The sequence below is a fragment of the Neolamprologus multifasciatus genome, chromosome 20 (assembly GCF_963576455.1).
Source record: "Neolamprologus multifasciatus chromosome 20, fNeoMul1.2, whole genome shotgun sequence".
Taxonomy (NCBI): Eukaryota; Metazoa; Chordata; class Actinopteri; order Cichliformes; family Cichlidae; genus Neolamprologus; species Neolamprologus multifasciatus.
In genome coordinates, this window is record NC_140458.1 from 27,683,025 (window position 1) to 27,703,280 (window position 20,256).

The window sequence follows — 20,256 nt, forward strand, 5'->3', positions numbered from 1 at the left end:
TAATCCTCTTTTCAGCATGAAATCAATAAATCAATCTCTCTGCATAGTGAAGGTCAAACATCCAAGGAAAAGTATATTGATCAAAACATGCATTTAACCAGATGCTTGTTTGGAACAAAACAAAGCAGATCTTTGGTGCTTGAATACTACCGGACAAAACAAGAAGTGCTGCATCTTTCTTTACAGAGAGAGAGAGAGAGAGAGAGAGAGCGCAAGGCTGCTAGAGAAACGCGGACGTGACGTCACTGTTAAGTACCCCTGTAACGGTCTATCTTCCGCCTACCAGCCAAGCAAAAGCGTGTAAATCGCGCTTAGGATTTCCTTACTCCAAACTCGCCTCTGGTTGTCACCGCGGGCTGACTTGACTCTGCACTAAGAGGTAAACCCCACCGACTTTAAACAGTGGAAATTCACTCAGCGGTTGTGTAAATGTGCCTCTTTGCTCCCGAGCTTCTCCAGAGGCCCTTGTTTACATCTCGATCCCCGGACTAGAGTGGATGAGAGGCGGAGGCACAGCGGGAGGGGAATGAGGAGGAGGGGTGGCTACCTGGCTAGCTCTTATGTTGTCAATTCTTGTTGGGGAACACATTAAAAGTGTTCCTTGAAAACTTTTGCAAGTGTGTTATGAAGGTGTTCAACAGTCGTAACTCGTCCGAGTCGTGGATTTGCAATTGCGTTACTTCCTCTGCTCAACAGAAATACCAGTACGCTAGCCAGGGAGCTAATCCGGCTAACGGTAAGTTAGCCAGCTGTTGTGTGGATTTAACTTCAGAGGCGCTTTGAGCCGAAACGCTGAAGTCCAGGCACGACCGGGTGCTTATTTGCGTAATTTAATCTCGACTCCCCGCTACCCTCATTCTCCCACAAGACCTGTTATCAAACCTGTGCTGAGTCGCTGTAATGCATTAGCCTAGCAAGATGTGTGTCACCCAGTTTGCTGCCTATTTTTATCCTGGATCGGGTGTAATGCGAGCGTTCGTCTGTCTGCCGGGGCCGACTGGCAGGCTTTCCCGGCTAACCTTGTTTTCTGTCCAGTGGATATTTACAAAGTCACATTTTGAACACCGGTGCCAGCAGTCGTCTTTGATCCCGTGTCTGTTGATCAAATCACATGTCGAAATAAGCCTACTAGGGGGGCCTTTGTGCTGTCACTGTTTTAGTTATCCTCAGTGTATTTTCCGTTCAGAAGTGGGGGGATTACTTTGTATTACACGGCGAAGACACACGTTTTCCCCAGAAGTGAAAAAAAACAAAAACGCAAGCTTCTCGCCCATATTTTTAAAAAACGTAAAGTTCTGTGCAGCGTTGGTTTTAGAAAGTAAATGCAGTTTATATAAAGCATCTGTCTGTGTTAGACCCCAGCCGATAACTGGAGGTCCAGTATGGACCTTTTTTGGAAACACTAACATAAACAGCTGATGATGTTCAGCAGAGCTGAACAGAGAGTAAACACATAGCTACACTGAACAGATGCTAATGAAATCTATTTCAGGTGTCTGAAAGGTAAAACAAAAATATTGTGTGTGTATATGTGTATGTATAACTATCAGATAATCAGATTTGTAAATCAACTAATATCTGTATGATATCAGTCGAGCTAGTCTGGGTAAAAAAACAAAACAACAACCCGGTTTTCTGATATGTTGAATCCAGTTGTACACCACGGCTATACTGTTATGTGCTTGTGATTGTCTGGGTTTAATGGGATCTTTCCAATGTTCAGTAGAATAATATGATGCAAAAGTATTTCAGCATTAAAAGAAACATCAGGAAGGTTCATCCTTGGGAAAGATGTGAGAAGCTGAGTCATGTAAGTGTAACTGAACTATGAACCCTTGAAGTTAGGGACCATGGATTTAATCCAGTCACAGCCGTTCATCTTAACATCATCTTCCTTTTTTTGTTTTCTAGCTTGCCAGCTATAACACGATTTAATTTTCTCATTAGACCACATTTTCTTGTAAATGAACCAAATTTGGGAACTAGCAATTGGTCTTCCTGACTTATTGTGAGGTACGACTCCATTTAAGTGTGTTATTGAGAAATTTTCACAAAAAGTCATTTCAGGCTCTCCTCAGTGTGTGAACCACCAGGTCCTCTGTTCGGAATGACTTTAATCACGAAGTCAACATTTCATCCAGAAATAACGGAGACAAATTAATACTAAAATCCACCATCTGCCTTCCAGTTAAAGTGTATTTAATCACATCTCACAAAGACTGCTGCCAGCTTGATGCAGTTCACAACACTCTAGGAAAGTCAGTATTGTTAACGGTCAAAAGCAATGGTGGTCAAATTCATTTGACCCAGTATCTCTATCTCATCCATCTGCATTCCCCAAGGAAGAAGACATGTGATTAGGTTATGTGGTTCATTAGTTCATTCCAGTTTACTTCAGTTTGTCATTAAACTTTGGCACAGGCATTTTTTTTAATTTTTATTTATTTTTTTGTCTTTTGTTTATTTAGTAACAATCATTTTAAATCAGTTGATTTGTTGGGGAAACATTTTAATCTGTGTTTTATTTTTTATTTTTTCCCTTTTATCAGAACACACTTTTCTAGAGATTATGGGACATTTCCTTTCTACCACATTGAGGATGATAACTGATCATTATATTGTATTTGCTGCCATTCTTTAAGTACATTTTGACATTGTGAGCCAATGTTCCAAGGTATTACTCAGAAATTCCTAGAAAAGATATCATGGTAGTAGATGTTTGACAGCTGTGAAAGCCCTGTTCAACCTTATCTGCAGCTTATAAGCTTTTATGTCTTCAAATATGATTTCTATTATTTTATGGTTCCTCCCTTTTCTTTTTTTTCCCAACTAGAGTTTATTACTCCGGCTTTTTTAATTTTATTTCTATCTTTGTTTATCTGTCAATACATGTTTTTTGTTTGTTTGTTTGTTTGTTTTATTTAGCTTTGCAGTATGTAATTTGTTTACAGAATTATGTAGTAATAAAAAAATAGAAGGGATTTATTTACAGTAGTCTGCAAAAATAAAGTTTATTTGTTAACACAGTCTGAACTCTCTTAGCCATGCTTTGTTGTAATTTCTTAAAGTAGTCTTCAGGAATAGTTCTCCAGGCTCCTTGAAGACATTCAAAGCTCTTCTTTGGATCTTGGATGCCTTTCATTTTGTTCTGCCATTAATAGTTTTTTAGGCCTGCCACTTGTTCTTTGGTCCTCGAATTGTTTAATTTCCTCATGTTTTTGCCAATCTATGCCAGGTTTTTGGGTTATAGCATTTTGGGAATCACCTAGTTGGGGCAAAATATTATTTTTATGCCTGACAAACTGTGTTATCTTTAGCATTTTTTTATAAGAGGAAACAAATTGTGTTTTTGTGACAGGATGCTAGTATCAAAGTGCATGCAGGTACAATTTACAATTCGTTTTTGCCAAGTTGTCTGTTATGTATAGACACAACACTGGTTCATATCCTGAGTTAGGCACCTTCTTTAATGCTTGAATGATTTGTAGGTCAGTGTTAAGAAGCTTAACAAACAAACAGAAAAATCTTCTGGAAACAGTCAAGCACGAGGACTGGGTTGAAAATAAGTGAAAAAGCAGCCAAAAAACCCCACAAAACATTCTTTGAAAGATCTTCAGAAAACCTGGAGAACTATTGCTCGAGAGCACTTTAAACAATTACAAGAAAGTCCAGCTCCTTCAAATTAAAAAAATAAAGAAATATGGGTGGCTGAATGCTTTTGCACAGTACTTTAGATTATTTACGTGCTCACTAGGGCAGGGCAATATGGGTAAAAATTGTATCACAATATATATTTGAAAATAACGATATAACTGATGATATAATTGATGCGAGACAAAATACTTTACAACTCCACAACTTTATTAGTGCAAAGAAAAAACCCCATCAATGTATTTTCACATAAACAAGCAGCTGGGTTTTTGTTTTTTTTTAAATGTGCATTAAAGCTATATAAAAATTTAACAGTGCAAATGCAAATTCCTCACTGACAGTTTAACCAAAAGGCATTTGGTCGATCGATTCGATTCCGATTCACAAGGTCCCGAATCGATTTGATTCGATTTGAATCCGGGAAATTTTGACTCAGACAGTTTTCAGTTTCAGTTTTATTTGTCATATGCAAGTTAGCACAGGGTCAACATTGCAATGAAATGTGTTTGACGAGCAGCAGTCACTCAGCAGCATGATACAGTAGGAGAAAATACAATAAAATAAAATATAAAAATAGTAGTCAGAAATATTATAATTCTGATCACACATCAGCACATTTCCATATTTTTTTGTCTATAAAAAGAAAGCTGACACTTGCGAGACTTTATCAAAGGTGTGAGCATCACAGCAGATGCCTTTGTGTCAAAGTAACTGAGGATAAAACAGAAAAACGTGAAGAAGATTTTCCTGGCCTGGGATTTTATAGCAGATGACCTTAAAAATATTCTGCAGTAGATCAAAAGTGAAAGAAAACCATTAATCAACATATGAACATTACCTGATGCTGCTGAAGTGAAGCAGAGCAAAGTTACAGAGGTTTTATTAGTTTTTATTTTAAAAAGTTTAAATTTGTTCAGCAGGCCTATTGAACAGCAGAAATTAGGCTTTCTTGTCGGAAGTAAGTAAAAGGAAAAACCAGCGTCCGACAGCGCTGTAAACAACGGTAGATTTGTGCGTAATAAGCAAGCGAATAATGCAGAAAATAGATTTTTAGATGTGAAACTGTTCTTGAAGTACAGTGAGAGAGAGACAACGAGCTCTGCATGAAGTATGTTTTTTTGTTTTTTTTTTATCGTGGTGGAAGCAAAACAGGAAAAGTAAGAGGGAATTCATGACGATGTTTATGTGAAGCGTAGTTTGGATCTTCTTTTGCTGCTGGTTCAGTCAATATTGTTTGGAGAGAGATCAAACCTGCAGCTTCAGAATCTAGCGCAAAAAGGAGGTAAACACAAAGCACGGACCGCCGAAACATCAGAATCGGTGAGCTGTCGGCTTTCAGCCCCAACCGTGTCCGTGCCATCGGGTGAGAAAGGCGACATCTCACTGATTCTGATCCGTCGGCGGGTCCGCGCTTTGTGTTTACGTCTTTGTGCAGAGTCCGTGTACCTGCTCTCATTTACTGTTTTAGCTGTTTGGTGGTTGTTGAAATTTTGTGAGGTTTAACCAGAGGGCAAAATAAATTTATATTTAAAAATCGATTCAGGATTTTAATGAATCAATATCACGTTATTCAAGCTAGAATCGATTTTAATCGATAATTAAAACCCACCCCTAATGTATAATATCCACAAAACTTAAAAAGAGTATACACACACGATGCGGTAATATTATGTTGAAGCAAAGTACATAGTACTCCGCGAGCCTCCTGACTACGGTAGCCGTAATGCTCCGACAATGCATCAAGCGGTGCGGCTTCGTAGTTTAGCAAAGTCGTACTAAAACATTTTTTGACAAATTTTTGAGTGCCGTGTACCACATAAAATAGGTTCGGTAATAACGACGGCCCGCTTGCATGCTCTACCAAAAAATGTGCTTTGTTGTGTATCTGGGACGAAATCCAAACCAGTTCCACATCACTGAAGTTGCAGCATTTTTACAAACCAATTCTGATTCATCCGTTTCATTCAACGATCCGCTTTTGCTTTTCTCATTCTCCGTCGCCGCCATTGTTTTTCCGCCATGTGCGTATGAAAACAAAGGCACTGCGCATGCGCGTTTTACTTATATTCTATCCGATATTTCATTTTCTTATCGTTGCCTAACATTATACCGGCATTACCATGAAAGGTATGATATGGCCCAGCCCTAGTGCTCACTTCATTGTACGTGTTTACTTTGTTGAAATGGAGAAAATGGCATTAGAGACTCTCACCAAAATAAGAAAGTCAACATTGAGTGGCTTAGTGCATATGTTGTGTCACTGTATTTTACCATGTGATAATGCAGGCATCGTTTCTAGATTTACTTATGTATTTATTGTCTTTCATGTACACAAATGGTGTTTGTAAATGAAACGGCTTGTTTTGGATTAAGAAGCTAGAATTGCTCATTCTTAAAAAAAAAAAAAAAAAAAAAATTGTCTATAATTCCAAAAAACAAATGATCATCAGGAAATTTTATCCACTTATTTTTCTAACTCTCTTTTTTTTTTTTTTCATTTTCCTTATTCAACTCTTTTCCCCCATTCCTCTTTTCTCCAGTCTTTTTCTCCTCAGATTATCCAAACAAATTTTCCAAATGAGTGACGGGGAGTGTGACTTCTTTTGCTTCTTCCGCTGCTGCTGAACGCGCTGTGTATGCGCTTCAGGCAGACGGGAAGGCACGGTGTCTCGTAGAGTGAAGTGGCACGAGAAAGTGGAAAGAGGGCAGGGAGAAACGAGGAGGTGGCGCATCAGTCAAGCCATTTCAGCTCATTGGACGAGTAGGATCCGACAGGTAGGCGGGTAGTCTACCTGTCCGGGTTATCAAATCAGTCGACTGGATGTCTGTGGACATGAATAGCCAGGCGTCGGATAGCAACGAGGAAGACTTCGGGGTGAACTCAGAAGAGGAGGATGAGGATGATGGAGGAGAAGAGGAGGATCCGGGTGATATTGCAGGATACTACGACGGAGTGGCCAGTGACGTGGAGCAACAAGGCGCCGACTCCTTCGATCCAGAGGAGTACCAGTTCACCTGTCTGACCTACAAAGAGAGCCAGCGGGTGCTGATGGAGGAGGTTAACACTGTGGCTGCCGCACTGAAGGTGAGTGGAGCTGCACTCTTCTCAAAAACATTGGTTTAGTGTGTGAAATCAAAATCTGAAAGGCAAAAGCAGGGTGCAAGTGTGTGTTTTGTTTTTTTGTTTGTTTTTTTGTTTTTGTCCCCCCCCATGTTAGATAATTCAGTATGGGTCACCCTCATTTGTCATGCCTCATATGTCATGTTATTGAAAATATTACAAAACTAATTCTTTCTTGTTTACAAAGTTTCATAAGAAACAGGTACAAAGTTATCATGGATCACCAACAAAATTGCAGTTGGGTGAATTTATCAAATGGAGCAAATTATTATTTATTTATTTTTCAATTGGAGCAGAATCTATTGGAAAGGTGGATAAGAGAGAAACAGGAAATGTTGCAGAAGAGTCAAGGAAGGCATGCGGTGGCATGCAGTCTTGCATCCTTCCTCATGCATGCTTTACTCATGCATCCCCCTTGGCTTTAAAAACAAAAGAAAAAAAAGAAAAAGGCAGTGTTTCCAGTAGTTAGAATTCAGTTGATGCAGACTAGCTTGTGGTATGTGTTACCCGTGGGAAAACACACCTTAGAACAATGTTTCACATGTTCATGTGTGAAAATGGATGGCACAGCGTTTTTTAGGGGCCATTTGCTCTGCTCCTAATGTCATTAAGATGCAGTTTTCAACCGAAATCTTTCATGGCATGCGTTTTAATTTCTTTTTGCTATTTGGGCTGATTGGGGCCTGATGAATGTAAAAACAACGACTTATCAGATTTTTTTTTTTTTTTTAACATGATTTTTGTTCTTGAGAAAAATTAGATCCACATATGAGGACATTCACTTTAAATTTCGATAGAACAGTGGCAGTATAATGTTCTCGTAAGTGGATGTCAAGCAAAATTAAGTATTTTGGTCTAAATAACCCAAAATGTGATGTCCACATATGTGGACACCAGGTCCTAGGAGGTTAACTGCAAAAGACCTTTTTGAAAGTCTAGATCACAAAACTTGCTGTCAGAAGGTTCCAGGTGAACATAAAAAATAAATAAATCACCAATACCAGTCTTTTGAACTGATGGAATGTAAAGTAAAACATTTTGACAATGAGTGAAGGTTTGATTGTAGGAAAAAGGGCGACTAATTGAAAACATCTCCCCTGCTGTTAAGTGCAGGGATGGATTTGGGTGTGTGTTGCAACTAGAGGCAGTGGATTTACTTCAGTCGTATTTCAATAAATTCTTGATGCAATTATTAGTATGTGTTTTAAAAAAAAAAGACAATGGCTTCAAGTGCTCTTGTTGTAAAAGTACTTTGATGTCTAAAAGGGGCAGGGTTGCAGATCAAAAATCAGTGGAGAGACCTGAAAAGTGCAAGAATCTTTCAGGTGTTTGCAGTCAAAAACAGGCAGAAATTCCCTAAACAAGAAGTGAAAACATTTACAAACTGTGATACTTGTCAGTGGGATGCTTTAAAGAACGGAGTGAAACTTTTGGTCTGGGCTTTTACCCCTTTTTCTCATTTTTACATAATCTGTAAACGATTAAAAAAAAAATCTTTATCCCTTCAGGGTCACCTGTTTTGGGTAACATTGCTAAGTCGACAGGTTGTTTTCCATCAACATCAACATCAACATCAACTTTGCTCACAGTTCCACACAGTCAAATTTGACAGCTGCACTGCACAACTGCAGTCCCCTGTTAGCAGAACTGAGGCATGTGTTTTTCTTGATGGCACTAGGTAAAATAAACAAGTATGTCTCAGTGCCTTTGCTGGAATAAGTCCTAGGGGGTACTTTAAGAGTTTAAAACACAAAGACAGTGTTACATTTAAGAAGACTTGGAGTGTCTTTTCTTTATTATAAAATTGTAATGGCATTTCTTTTATCGTAAGCTCAGTTCATCAAATCTCGACATTCACTACTTTGAACGAACTGTCTACTTTTTTGTTTTGCCACTAAGTCGCTTGTTGTGTAGCAGAGGTCTTACTAAGAGGGAAACCTTTGTAGGTCAGGACTGTAATGCAGTGTTTTGACCATCAACCAAACTTGGATCTGAGTCATTTGTAGAATTACACACAGAGCTCAAGTAGCAGTCTTTCAACAAAGGAAGTCACGCACCAATCGTTTAAGCAATCTTTTATTTCTTAGAATTGGACATCATCGAAGCAACATCTCAACATCTCTGCGTCCCTTCTTTCTCCCACAGGTTGTACCGTCAGTAGCAAAACTGATCCTAGTGCATTTCCACTGGCAGGTTTCACAGATATTGGACAGGTATGTCTCCACTGCTTCTCATCTTTGCAGAATTTCTTTTACACTATCTGTTCTTCACATCCATTTCTCAAATTTATTTTCTGCCGTTGCACTTTTCTCTTCTTCACTGTTTTTATCTCATCATCTTCCTGTGTAATATCACTCTGCAACTGCCAACACACATTTTTAGTTCACTCTGACACTCTTTTCTTTTTCATTTTGTGTTGTTTAAACTGCACAGACTAGATGTTTTTTGTTTTTGTTTGTTTGTTTGTAGTTGTTGTTTTTTTTTAACAACTTATGGCAGACGGTATCAAAAAGTTAATAAACTTAAATTACAGTTACTTTTAGTACTCATTGATACTTGGTAACACATTTGACTTGATATCTCTTCAGGCATTTTACATCCACTTCTTTGTTGATCAACTTTAATATGCTGTTGAGTTCCTCATTTGACCTCTGCTTTCCACAGATATAAGTCCAACTCGTCTCTGCTCTTGTCAGACGCTCTGGTCCAGCCCAGCAGCACGTGCAAATCAGTCACTGTGAGTGGGGTATAATCATTTGTTGTCACTGATTCAACTCTGTACTCATATCTGCATCAAAGTCACTGTGATTGTAATGCACCAGATAATCCACTTGTACTAACACAGCTTATCAGAGTACTCTGGCTTTATATTAATACGTGAAATTTGTCTTTATTAAATCTTTATTTAAAAAATAACTTCTACTTACCATTGAGCTAAGAAGTTTATTGTATTTTTATTTTCTTTATTGTCTTTTAATGTGTATTTGTTGTTTTAAACGCACTATATTAATAAAAATGACCTTTGACTGCTCTTGTTAGAAACTTTGAGCTTACCAACAAGCTCTCTGGTTCATCAGGCTGATAATCTCGATTTCTCTTTCAGGCCCCTCAGTCCCTCCAGTGTGGTGTGTGTCTACAGGTCGTACGGAGAGACTCTCTGCTGGCACTGCCCTGCCAGCACTCCTTCTGTAAAGCATGCTGGGAGCAGCACTGCACCGTACTGGTCAAAGATGGCACGGGAGTGGGTGAGTACACAGCAAGCGTGTTTGTAAGCATCTCTCTAGTCATCAGAGCGGTTATTAGAGTGGGAGTGAGTCACAGTTTGTTTGATCAGAGCTCCCAAACGTCTGTTCAAGAATCTGTATGTCTGCACTTTGTATATTTATGCGCTGGTATGTGTATTTGTCCACTAAGGGTTTCATCACAGTTTCAGCCTCTGATCTGCCTTGCTTTACTGCCAAACCAGCGTAGTTTGCAGAGTGGTGTTTAATTTGCGCTACATCAGCCACCCAGCAATACCATGTTTACTAACAGAAAACACTGCACATCCCGGATGTCCATATTTATTTGTGCTTCTGCATGTGTGGAAAATTAAAGAATGTCTTTGGACTTGGAAGATAAAGGTGGTGTAATGTGACCTTTTGATGATTTCCATCTGGTGTGGAGTTAAACAGGCAGACATGCTCCTGCAGAAGCCTCATTTATCAGTGTGTGTCTGTGAAAGAGTGTGCTTGTGTCAGCAGGATGGCAGATGGGTGTGTGGGTGTGTACATTGATCGTTTCTAAGTTTTTTGAGCATTATACTGTAGACCTGTGCCAGATACCTATCTTTTCCATGAGCGGTTACTGTTGCTCCTCACTGTTAGTCACTCAGCAGACGAAAAAGAGAAACCAGTGTAGCCGCAGGACGAGAGGGATACCTTACACTCTGACAAAAAGTTGGTAAATCTAGTTACAAACCTATGTTAGCAACAACTAGATGAAGTGAAGCCTGACGATCGCTCCTGTGACTGAGAGAGAGGTCAGACACCTAAGCTGAGATCCAAATGATCAGAATGGTCCAATATTTGGGTTCAGCTCTTGTACATTTTATGTGTGATAAAGTGCATAGTTTACCAGGCTCCCTGTAGCTGCATGTGTGTGGGAGTGCAAATGCTTTAGCAGTGAGATGTGTGAGGATGTTTGTGTGCACGTCCCTGTACTGCCTTTAACAGTCTCTCTGATAAAGTCAGTCCATGTAACCAAGTCCTTCTCAGTCTGATAAGTGTCTCTATATCAGCTGCACTAAGGAAGGGTCTGTGGTGACAGATGACCCCAGTCTAGTTGTAGGTCAGTGTAACACAAGAAACCAGCCCACTTAGGCCAAACATGGCTGCAGTGGAACTTTTGGATGGCTGTAATTAAATTTAAAGGGTGGGTTTATTTGTACTATTAATCACACAGGTCTCCGAAGTCACTGTCTACATCTTATTTGTCTCACCGTCTGTGATTTAGGACTGTAATAAATGTGCACGTGTTTGTGTATTCAGGTATCTCGTGTATGGCTCAGGACTGTTCCCTGCAGATGCCAGAAGACTTTGTCCTGCCACTGCTGCCAGGAGAGGAGCTCAAGGACAAATACAGACGCTACCTCTTCAGAGACTATGTCGAGGTCTGTGACAGTCTCTGTGTTTGCTCAGATACTGTGTCAAAGTCTGCATGTATAGGGAATGAGAAGCATCTGGAGAGGCAGTGAGAACTGAGTTGGCCTATTTGTGTTTGCTTTGAATCAGTGAATGTTCCACACACAGCGTGAAATCTGACTTCTTTCCTGTATATATGTCTGTCTCACCAGCTAGGTATCTTTGTTAATGCCAATTCTTATATCTCAATCAGACAGTCATTTCCAGCAATCATTCCCTCAGATGATAAAGAAATACATCATCAGTTGAAATTAATTACCAAGGTTGTCTTATGTCAGATACTTGTGCCTACGTTGGAGGTGAATTCATTAATTGTCTCTTTGTGCTTTCTGCAGAGTCACTTCCAACTGCAGTTGTGTCCAGGTGCAGACTGTCCCATGGTCATCAAAGTGCAGGAGCCACGGGCACGTAGAGTGCAGTGTAGCCGCTGCAGTGAAGTCTTCTGGTAAGTGACACATTGAAGTTACAGTAACAATTTCATACAAAGTAGATTATTCATTTGTTTTGCTGTCTAATTAAAAGTCTCATTACTATATTGTTGTTAGTTTTTTTGGGAGGGGGGTGTTGTTGTTTTTGATTTTTTGTTTTTTTTTTTTTTGTGCTGGCTATATATCCTGCTAAGTTAGTAGAATAACATGCTGATAAAAATAAGACACAGATTACTATTATTTTCTCTTTATTTTCTCACAGATTTCACCAGCTTTATAACTTGTTTTTAAATATGTTTTTATCTAGGCTCAAAACATTAAAAACTTGCACATTTACAGATATGCACAGAGCTAACATCGTCTTTTATGAATTAGTAATTTGGATCATTGTTTCACATACAGATGTTTAACTAAAAATTATCCTCTGAAGTTTTTCCCCTTATGTGACTTTTTTTTTTTTTAATTATTATTAGAATCTTTATTTTATGAATCCAGAAGCTATGGGGTGAATTATTTGCAGAATCTGTTACTTGTTCAGACTTTATATGGTGGAATTGTGTCACTACTGTAATCGGTTCATATTTTTTTCCTGAGAACTTTACTCAGTTTCACCTTCGGTCTGTTTTTTATGTCACTGTAATCAGTGAAGCTTATCACTGTCTTTGTTTGTTATCTTTTCCTCAGTTTCAAATGCCGTCAGATGTATCATGCACCCACAGACTGTGCAACAATTAGAAAATGGCTGACCAAATGTGCAGACGACTCAGAGACTGCAAACTACATCAGCGCCCACACTAAAGATGTAAGAACATCTGCATGTAAACACACTGATATACGCATGTACTGTAACTGCTGTTGCTCGCACACAGTTGTGCGCTTGCAGGCCTACTTTTGTTTTGAACTCTCCGTTGGTCACAAATCTTGCACAGTTTGAAAATGTAATTTGTATAAACACTGCAGATTTTCAGCTCGGAGTAGGAAGTTAAGGGCTCTGTTTGTCTTCTAGTGTCCTAAGTGCAATATCTGCATTGAGAAGAATGGAGGGTGCAATCACATGGTGAGTCAGAGCTGAAATTCACACTTTCCCAGAACACAGGAAACACTAAAAATACATTCACATTCTGAGAGCTGCTGTCCTCAGCTCTAATCATTTGCCACTTGAGTGAATCATTCCAGAAAGATGTTACTTATTTGTTTTTGCTTTTCATTTATTAAAGTCTCTAAGCTGTATGTGTGACAGCATTGTGTTCATTAGTCTTGTGTGAACTGCCGAATGGCTTTGATTCACAGTCCTAGTGAATCTTAAATTATTGTGTTTTCAGGTTTCTGGTTCACTAATTTGACTTCCTCCTTTTTTTCTTCTTCTTTCTTTGTTTCAGCAATGCTCCAAGTGCAAACACGGTAAGTTGGCTGTCTCAAAATGTCACACCTCTTCTATGATTCAGAGGAGGATTCTGTGGAGCAATTTGCATCCATCTGGGATAATGATTGCATTTCCAAGAAATTTCCAGTCCCGGTTTGCTACTGTGTTCTTGAAAACAAAACGTTAGAAGCTGCGGTTTGGCGGACTAGCAGACACGGCTTCTTCTGAGCTACTCCAATTATCAGTTACACAAAAATGTGGTTAAATCAATCTCTGTGTCATTCATTGACATAACAATATATTATCAACCACTCTATCACATCATCCTCTTTAGACTACTAGAAATAAGAACTGAAGTTATAATTATGGCTTTTTTTCTCTCTCTCTTTTTTTTTGGTATACTTGTGTGTACTGTGGAGAGTCCATAAATCTGTTTTGTTTTTCCTCCTGTGAAAGACTTCTGCTGGATGTGTCTTGGAGACTGGAAGACTCATGGCAGTGAATACTACGAGTGCAGTCGCTACAAAGAAAATCCTGATATAGTCAACCAGAGCCAGCAGGCTCAGGCCAGAGAGGCCCTCAAGAAATATCTCTTCTACTTTGAGAGGGTAAGCTGTCTTTCCATAGAAAGGCTCCAGGTTAAACAAACCTGACTTTTTATGTCCTGTTTCCAAACACTCTGATACAAACCTTTTTTTTTTTTTTTTTGGTATTTTGTTTGTCAATTTTTTGTTAAATTTCATTTTCTCTGAAGCTTTACTGGGTTGACAGCTTCTTACACTGTCAACAAACCTACATTTTTAGACACAAGGGAGCTTAATATTGTATAAAAGCTTTGTGGGACATTGGAAATTAAAAGATTCTGCGCCCCATCTAAAGTGTCGTACTGCTAGAAACAAACTAACATTTAATTTTTTTCCCACCAGTGGGAGAATCACAACAAATCTCTGCAGTTGGAAGCTCAGACATACCAGAGGATTCAGGAGAAGATCCAGGAGAGAGTAATGAACAATCTGGGAACCTGGATCGACTGGCAGTACCTGCATAACGCTGCAAAGCTACTGGCAAAGGTACTGTGGCTGCATGCATGCATGGGTAGTGAGATACAGAGGTGGAAATGCAGAAATGGGGAAGCAGATGCACATAGGGGAAAAAAAACAACAAAAAATATCAACCATGATCTATTTATTCATTTCCTTTGGGCTGACTCATAGTTACAATTAAGTTTGAGCTGAAATAACTCAACATCTTTGATTAACTAGAATTCACAAACACACTGAGCATGTGGTCTCCCAGCATATCAGTGTAAATGTGCAAATACACTTTTAACACTGCACTGATCAACTGGTTCCTTTCTGCTTTTAAAGGATTTCAAAGTGAAAATCTGCTTTGTAACATGTCTATGAAAATGCCTCACATGCAACATATGTGCTGCTTGGGTTGAGTATATACAGATGGTGATAAAGTTTAACTTTGTGATGCTTATTACAAATTTGAGTTTTTGTGTGCAAAGTAAAATAACTCAAGTAAGCCTGTGCAGTGTTGTGATTGCATGTTGTCTTGTTCCTAGTGTCGCTACACACTGCAGTATACCTACCCTTACGCCTATTACATGGAGTCGGGCCCGCGCAAGAAACTGGTGAGAAACAAGCTTCAATAAATGATATATCAGCTGTGATTCCAGTGTCTTCCTTTTACTGTCCTACCACTGACTTTGTATCTGTTCAACAAATGTAATTGTGACTTCAGTCAGATTTCTCTTTGGGTGAGCTGATGTTTGTGTTCCTCCATGTGTCCTCTGTAGTTTGAGTACCAGCAGGCCCAGCTGGAAGCAGAGATAGAAAACTTGTCGTGGAAGGTCGAGCGAGCCGACAGCTACGAGAGAGGAGGCGAGGGGGAGCTCAGCGCCAGTGACAGAGGGGTGAGAGAGTATACTAAACAATGGGAGGGAGGGGAAATGCATTAGGTCTGTAAGAAGAGAAAACTACAGGATGACAGCCATGGGAATCTGTTGCTGGTTTCATTACATCCAAGTAATGACAGCACATGAAGCATGGTGGAGTATTTATTTGTTGTTGAGTTGATTTCCAAGTAAAATAGGTGACTTTTTGTTTTAGGCAAGTCCATGGCTCATTAATTTGTTAACAGTGGATCTCAGACACAAGGGAATAAGTGATCCTACTGAGATCCATTAGATGGTTCAGTTCATTGATGAGTTTTGGATTTCAGTGTTTCATATGATTTTTATTGACAGAAAAGTATTGTTTTTAAATAATAGTGATTGATTTCTTTTTTCTTTTCTTTTCTTTTCTTTTTTTTTTTTTTTTGCAGGATCTGGAAAATCAGATGCACATTGCTGAGCAGAGGCGACGCACGCTGCTGAAGGATTTCCACGACACCTGAAGCTCCATCGCGACTGCAAAGCACCAGCATCTCCCTCTTTACTTTCTTCCTTCCCTGCCTCCTAACCTTTACTTCCTTCCATGACCACGCCTTGGTGCAGTCATACTTTACCCCCTCCTTTTGCTTCACTGCACTCACTTGTTTGCTTCCATCTTTCCCTCCCCCTCACTCCCATAAGGCTGCAGGGCCACGGAGTGGCACGATTGTATCAGCCATACCTCTTCATCATCCCCGCCGCGTTTACAGGTTTTTGCCTCAAAGCATCAATTTTACCGAGGTTACACTGGTTTCAGCATTTCAGATCTGATCGTGTAGGTCAAAGCTCAGAGGTCTTCTGTCAGCTGCTTTGCTTTTTATTTGTCAGTAAACATCGAGACACTGGCACCAGCACCTGAAAGCAGAGTGAAGCCTTATGAAAAGAGAGCAGAGCTGCTTTTTGCAAAAAATTGCTGGTGACCTTTTGTGGCATAATCTCTAGTCAAACTGCCATGAATGGAGAAGAATGAGGAAAAGCTGGGAAGAGTATTTTGTTTCTTTTATTTATTTTTTTTCTTTGAGCAGAAGGTGCAGATTGGTGGTGTTATAGTGACCATAATGGCTAGATTCCACTTGATGGTAGTTGCACATGCAAAGGTGAAATTTAGTTTCCTCTCCAGATATTTTTTGGGGGAAGAAAACACTGAGTGTAGAAGTTCTGTTGTTGGGGTTTGTAGTGCATCATCTTCTCACTGTTGGAGAGTGATATCTTCAATGATGGGTGCCACAGCCCTCTCATATGATGCAAGAACCTGCATCATGCTGGAGGGAAGGTTTCATTTCTTTAACAAACACTTGTTTGAACATTCACTTCTTTAGATTCAGTCACTAGTGTTTTATAGTAAACACACCTTCCCTCCACTGTTTTGTCTTTTGCTCCAGCAACCGCTGCCAGCAAAGAGTCGTTATGGCTGAAGTAAAACTACCGAATCAGTCCCGTTCTGGTCTCCACATTCTGATGCTGTCGCTCAGTTGTGCTCAGCTAATCTAGATCCAAGCCGGCGTGATCCCTTTCTATTGCAAATCTAGCATTAGCACCTCCACTGATCAGATCATGAAGTTGTTATGAAGCTGTGAGTGTAATCTCTGCCATTTACACACACTACAGCACCTCCCACTGACATGGCATGCACACGCCCACACACTCACGCTCAAACACTCCGCTGCAGAAAACAAACTGTTAATTTTTCTCCTTGTCCCATCTCATGCTCTCCTCTTTCTTTTCCATCATCCCCCTATACTTTATTTTTCCCTCGTTTTCTCTTTTTCCTTTCCCTGCTGACATTGTTCACTTTTCTTCTGGAAAATGGCTCTTCATAGATAGATTGTTTTAAAAAAAAATTGAAAAAAAAGAAAATACCAAAAAAAAATCTGTAATTTTCAACGGTTGTACATTAATACAGAAATAGAGTTACTGAGAGAGTTTTTAAACCGGATCCTGTCTCTTGTGTGTTAATTACAAACACCACTTCACACAGAATTTCACTTAAAGGTTTAAAGGACAAAAAATCAAGTCATTGTTTGTTCCACATTTATTCAGTTGTTTTGTTGTGTTGTTGTTGTTTTTTATTTTAAGGAATTTTAATTATTTTAGTTTTTTACTAAATGAAAGGAGATTGATGCGGCGCTGATGCGGACGCTGCACCGATCCGTCGTGGTGAAGAGGGAGCTGAGTGTAAAAGCAAGGCTCTCAATTTACCGGTCGATCTACGTCCCTACCCTCACCTATGGCCACGAGCTGTGGGTAGTGACCGAAAGAACGAAATCACGGATACAAGCGGCGGAAATGAGCTTCCTCCGAAGGGTGGCTGGCCTCTCCCTTAGAGATAGGGTGAGAAGTTCAGCCATCCGGGAGGGGGCTTAGAGTAGAGCCGCTGCTGCTCCACATCGAAAGGAGCCAGTTGAGGTGGTTTGGGCATCTGACAAGGATGCCTCCTGGGTGAGGTGTTCCGGGCATGTCCCACCAGGAGGAGGCCCCAGGGCAGACCCAGGACACGCTGGAGAGATTATATCTCTCGGCTGGCCTGGGAACGCCTTGGTGTTCCCCCGGATAAGATGGAGGAGGTGGCTGGGGAGAGGGAGGTCTGGGCTTCTCTACTTAGGCTGCTGCCCCCGCGACCCGGCCCCAGATAAAGCAGAAGAAGATGGATGGATGGATAAAGGAGAAAATATGATTGAGTTAATGATCCATCCTTAACAAGAAGTTGCACTCTGCTTTCTAAAAACAAACAAATAAAACATCTGAAATGGATAAATACACTTTGTTTTTATAGACACTGCCAGCACATGGTGTCTTACTGGAAGAAGGCAACTGCCATCAGGGTGTACACTGCAAGCAAGACTTGTTTGTGGTCAGCCACAATGTTGATGTGTGGGGTACGTGTCAACAGTTCGATGAATCCAATCCAGTGACCTTTTTTACCTCATGGCTATCATCAAGGTTATTTGTGTTACAGTAGCACTCCTGTGGGCCTGGAACGTTTTAGTACCTGCTTCCAAAACAGTAGGAACCTCCTGGTCACTTGCTGCCTATTATATCTCACCCTGGGGTGACACAGCAACCAGGTAATGTTACCTCACCTGCCAGTGATTTCAGTGACATGATTGATCTATATAGGACTTAAGATCTAAATGTTTTTTGTCCCGCACACTGTGCTGTCAATGTGAATTAGAGGAGTGTCGTACACAGCAGGGGATGGCTGTAACTCTGAAGGTAGAGGATCATCTGCTAACAGGAAGTTTTGATCGACTAATGGTGGTTCAATCCCTAGCTGCTCCAGTCTTCATATCAAATATCTTGGGCAAGATCCTAACCCTAAGTTGCTCTCTGATGCATCCGTCAGAGTATTAATGTGTGTGAGAATGCTAGATAGAAAGCACTTAGGCATACAAAAAAAAAAATGCTGATGAATGGGTGCATGAGGCGTATTGTATGAAGCACTTTGAGTGCTCTCAGAGAGTAGAAAAGCGCTATATAAGAACAAGACCATTTACCAGAGGTCATTCCTACACCTGCAGTGTGTCATTATTTTGTTTCCAACACAGTCATACCGGTAATAAAAAAAAAAACAAACAACAAAAACCCTTTTAAGGTTCAAAGGTTTTCTGTATTTGTATATTTAAAAAAATAATCTGATAAAGGCAACCTCAGGTAAACTAATCTTCTAATTATTAGGAAAAATACAGAAGGTAAGTAGGAGTTTGGAGTCCACAGGACATGGACACCTTGCAGTCACTGAGTCAACAATTGCCTCCTCTGTATACCAAAGTATTCTAGTGTAGGATGTGAGGTTAGACACACATCAGTGAGAATACGGAGTGCGGCAAACATTCAATCCATTAACACAAAAACAAATAATGCTGCTAAACAAAAGCTTCAGCTGAGACTGTAGCAGGATCTTGTAACATGACTGATCACAAGCACAGCAGCTAATCTACAGCAGAATGAGTGACAGAATAATCAAGGTGCCTCATCTGAAACCTCATGACTGCACTGCTGTAGCTGGACCTACAGAGATCTATGCATAAACTAATGCTACCAACCCTCAATGAACTGAATCAACTCTGTAAAAAAAGTAGGCCAAAATTCCTCCACAACAATGTGAGAGAGACTAATAAACCCATAAAGAGAATGAATGCTTCAACTTTATGGCTGCCAAAGCTTCTATGAGCTACTGAATCATAGCATGCACTCTTTCACACACTGCTGAAGTTGTATTTAACTCAAACGATTTTATTTTTGTCCTGATACATAAATTAAAAAATGTTTTGAAAGAGTCTTTCAATGAAGACACGTTTTGTTAATAAATATACATATAAATAGGATTAAAATGATATATTCACAATCACTGTAATTTCTCAGGCACTGCATTGTTGACACACAGTGCAGAAACCCTACTCTGACATTATCAGATTGGCACCTTGTTAAGTGCAAGACCCACAGCGTCTGTTACAACCTAAAATAGATAAGTGTAGTAGTGGGCAAAGATGATATCCACTGCCCCACTGCTCTGCTTGACCTTGCATGTGTCCTGGTTTCATATTTACACAGTAACATAGCTTGTATAGGAGGAAGAGGGCACCCTCAAGTGTTTACTTGGAGCAGGCACATTTTTTCACTTTACAACAGTGTGTGGGGCTGATGATTGAGCTCAGATTAGCTGAGATTCATTTAGCTTTATGAAATATATAAATTTTGTCCACTATACCAGTGCAGCTTACAGTAAGATAAGAAGATTTGGAGATCAAGTTAATTTTAGGTGCAAAGCCATAAAAGAAGGTCATGTTGATGTCACAGAATCAGAAGTCACAAAAAATCTGTTTGTTTATATACCTGTTGGATCCTGAAGCCACGTGTCAGGAGTAACATACTGCATATATGCGTAAACGATTTTACTATCTCTGTATGTCAGCAGTGCCCACTAGCTGAAGAAATGTAAGGCAGCACTTCCTGAAGAAGGATTAAAAAATAAAAAAAATATTTTAATTAAAAAAAAACAACAACAACAAAACAAACAAACAGTCATTTATAGACTACTAACTGACCAGCAAGCTCGTTGTATGAGCTGTCAA

At 39.8% G+C, this 20,256-nt stretch overlaps 1 protein-coding gene across 1 annotated transcript; it reads left to right on the forward strand.

Annotated features, from left to right (window-relative positions):
- Positions 1 to 232: 232 nt before the first annotated feature.
- Positions 233 to 17,120, forward strand: arih2 (ariadne homolog 2 (Drosophila)). Its single transcript, XM_085145624.1, has 15 exons — positions 233 to 379; positions 6,192 to 6,736; positions 8,918 to 8,985; positions 9,437 to 9,509; positions 9,876 to 10,017; positions 11,302 to 11,423; positions 11,790 to 11,899; positions 12,567 to 12,684; positions 12,889 to 12,939; positions 13,262 to 13,283; positions 13,702 to 13,853; positions 14,172 to 14,315; positions 14,816 to 14,884; positions 15,050 to 15,166; positions 15,577 to 17,120. The coding sequence occupies exons 2-15, from the start codon at positions 6,473 to 6,475 to the stop codon at positions 15,646 to 15,648; spliced, it is 1,524 nt and encodes a 507-aa protein (XP_085001750.1). The 5' UTR covers positions 233 to 379; positions 6,192 to 6,472; the 3' UTR covers positions 15,649 to 17,120.
- The last annotated feature ends 3,136 nt before the right edge of the window (positions 17,121 to 20,256 follow it).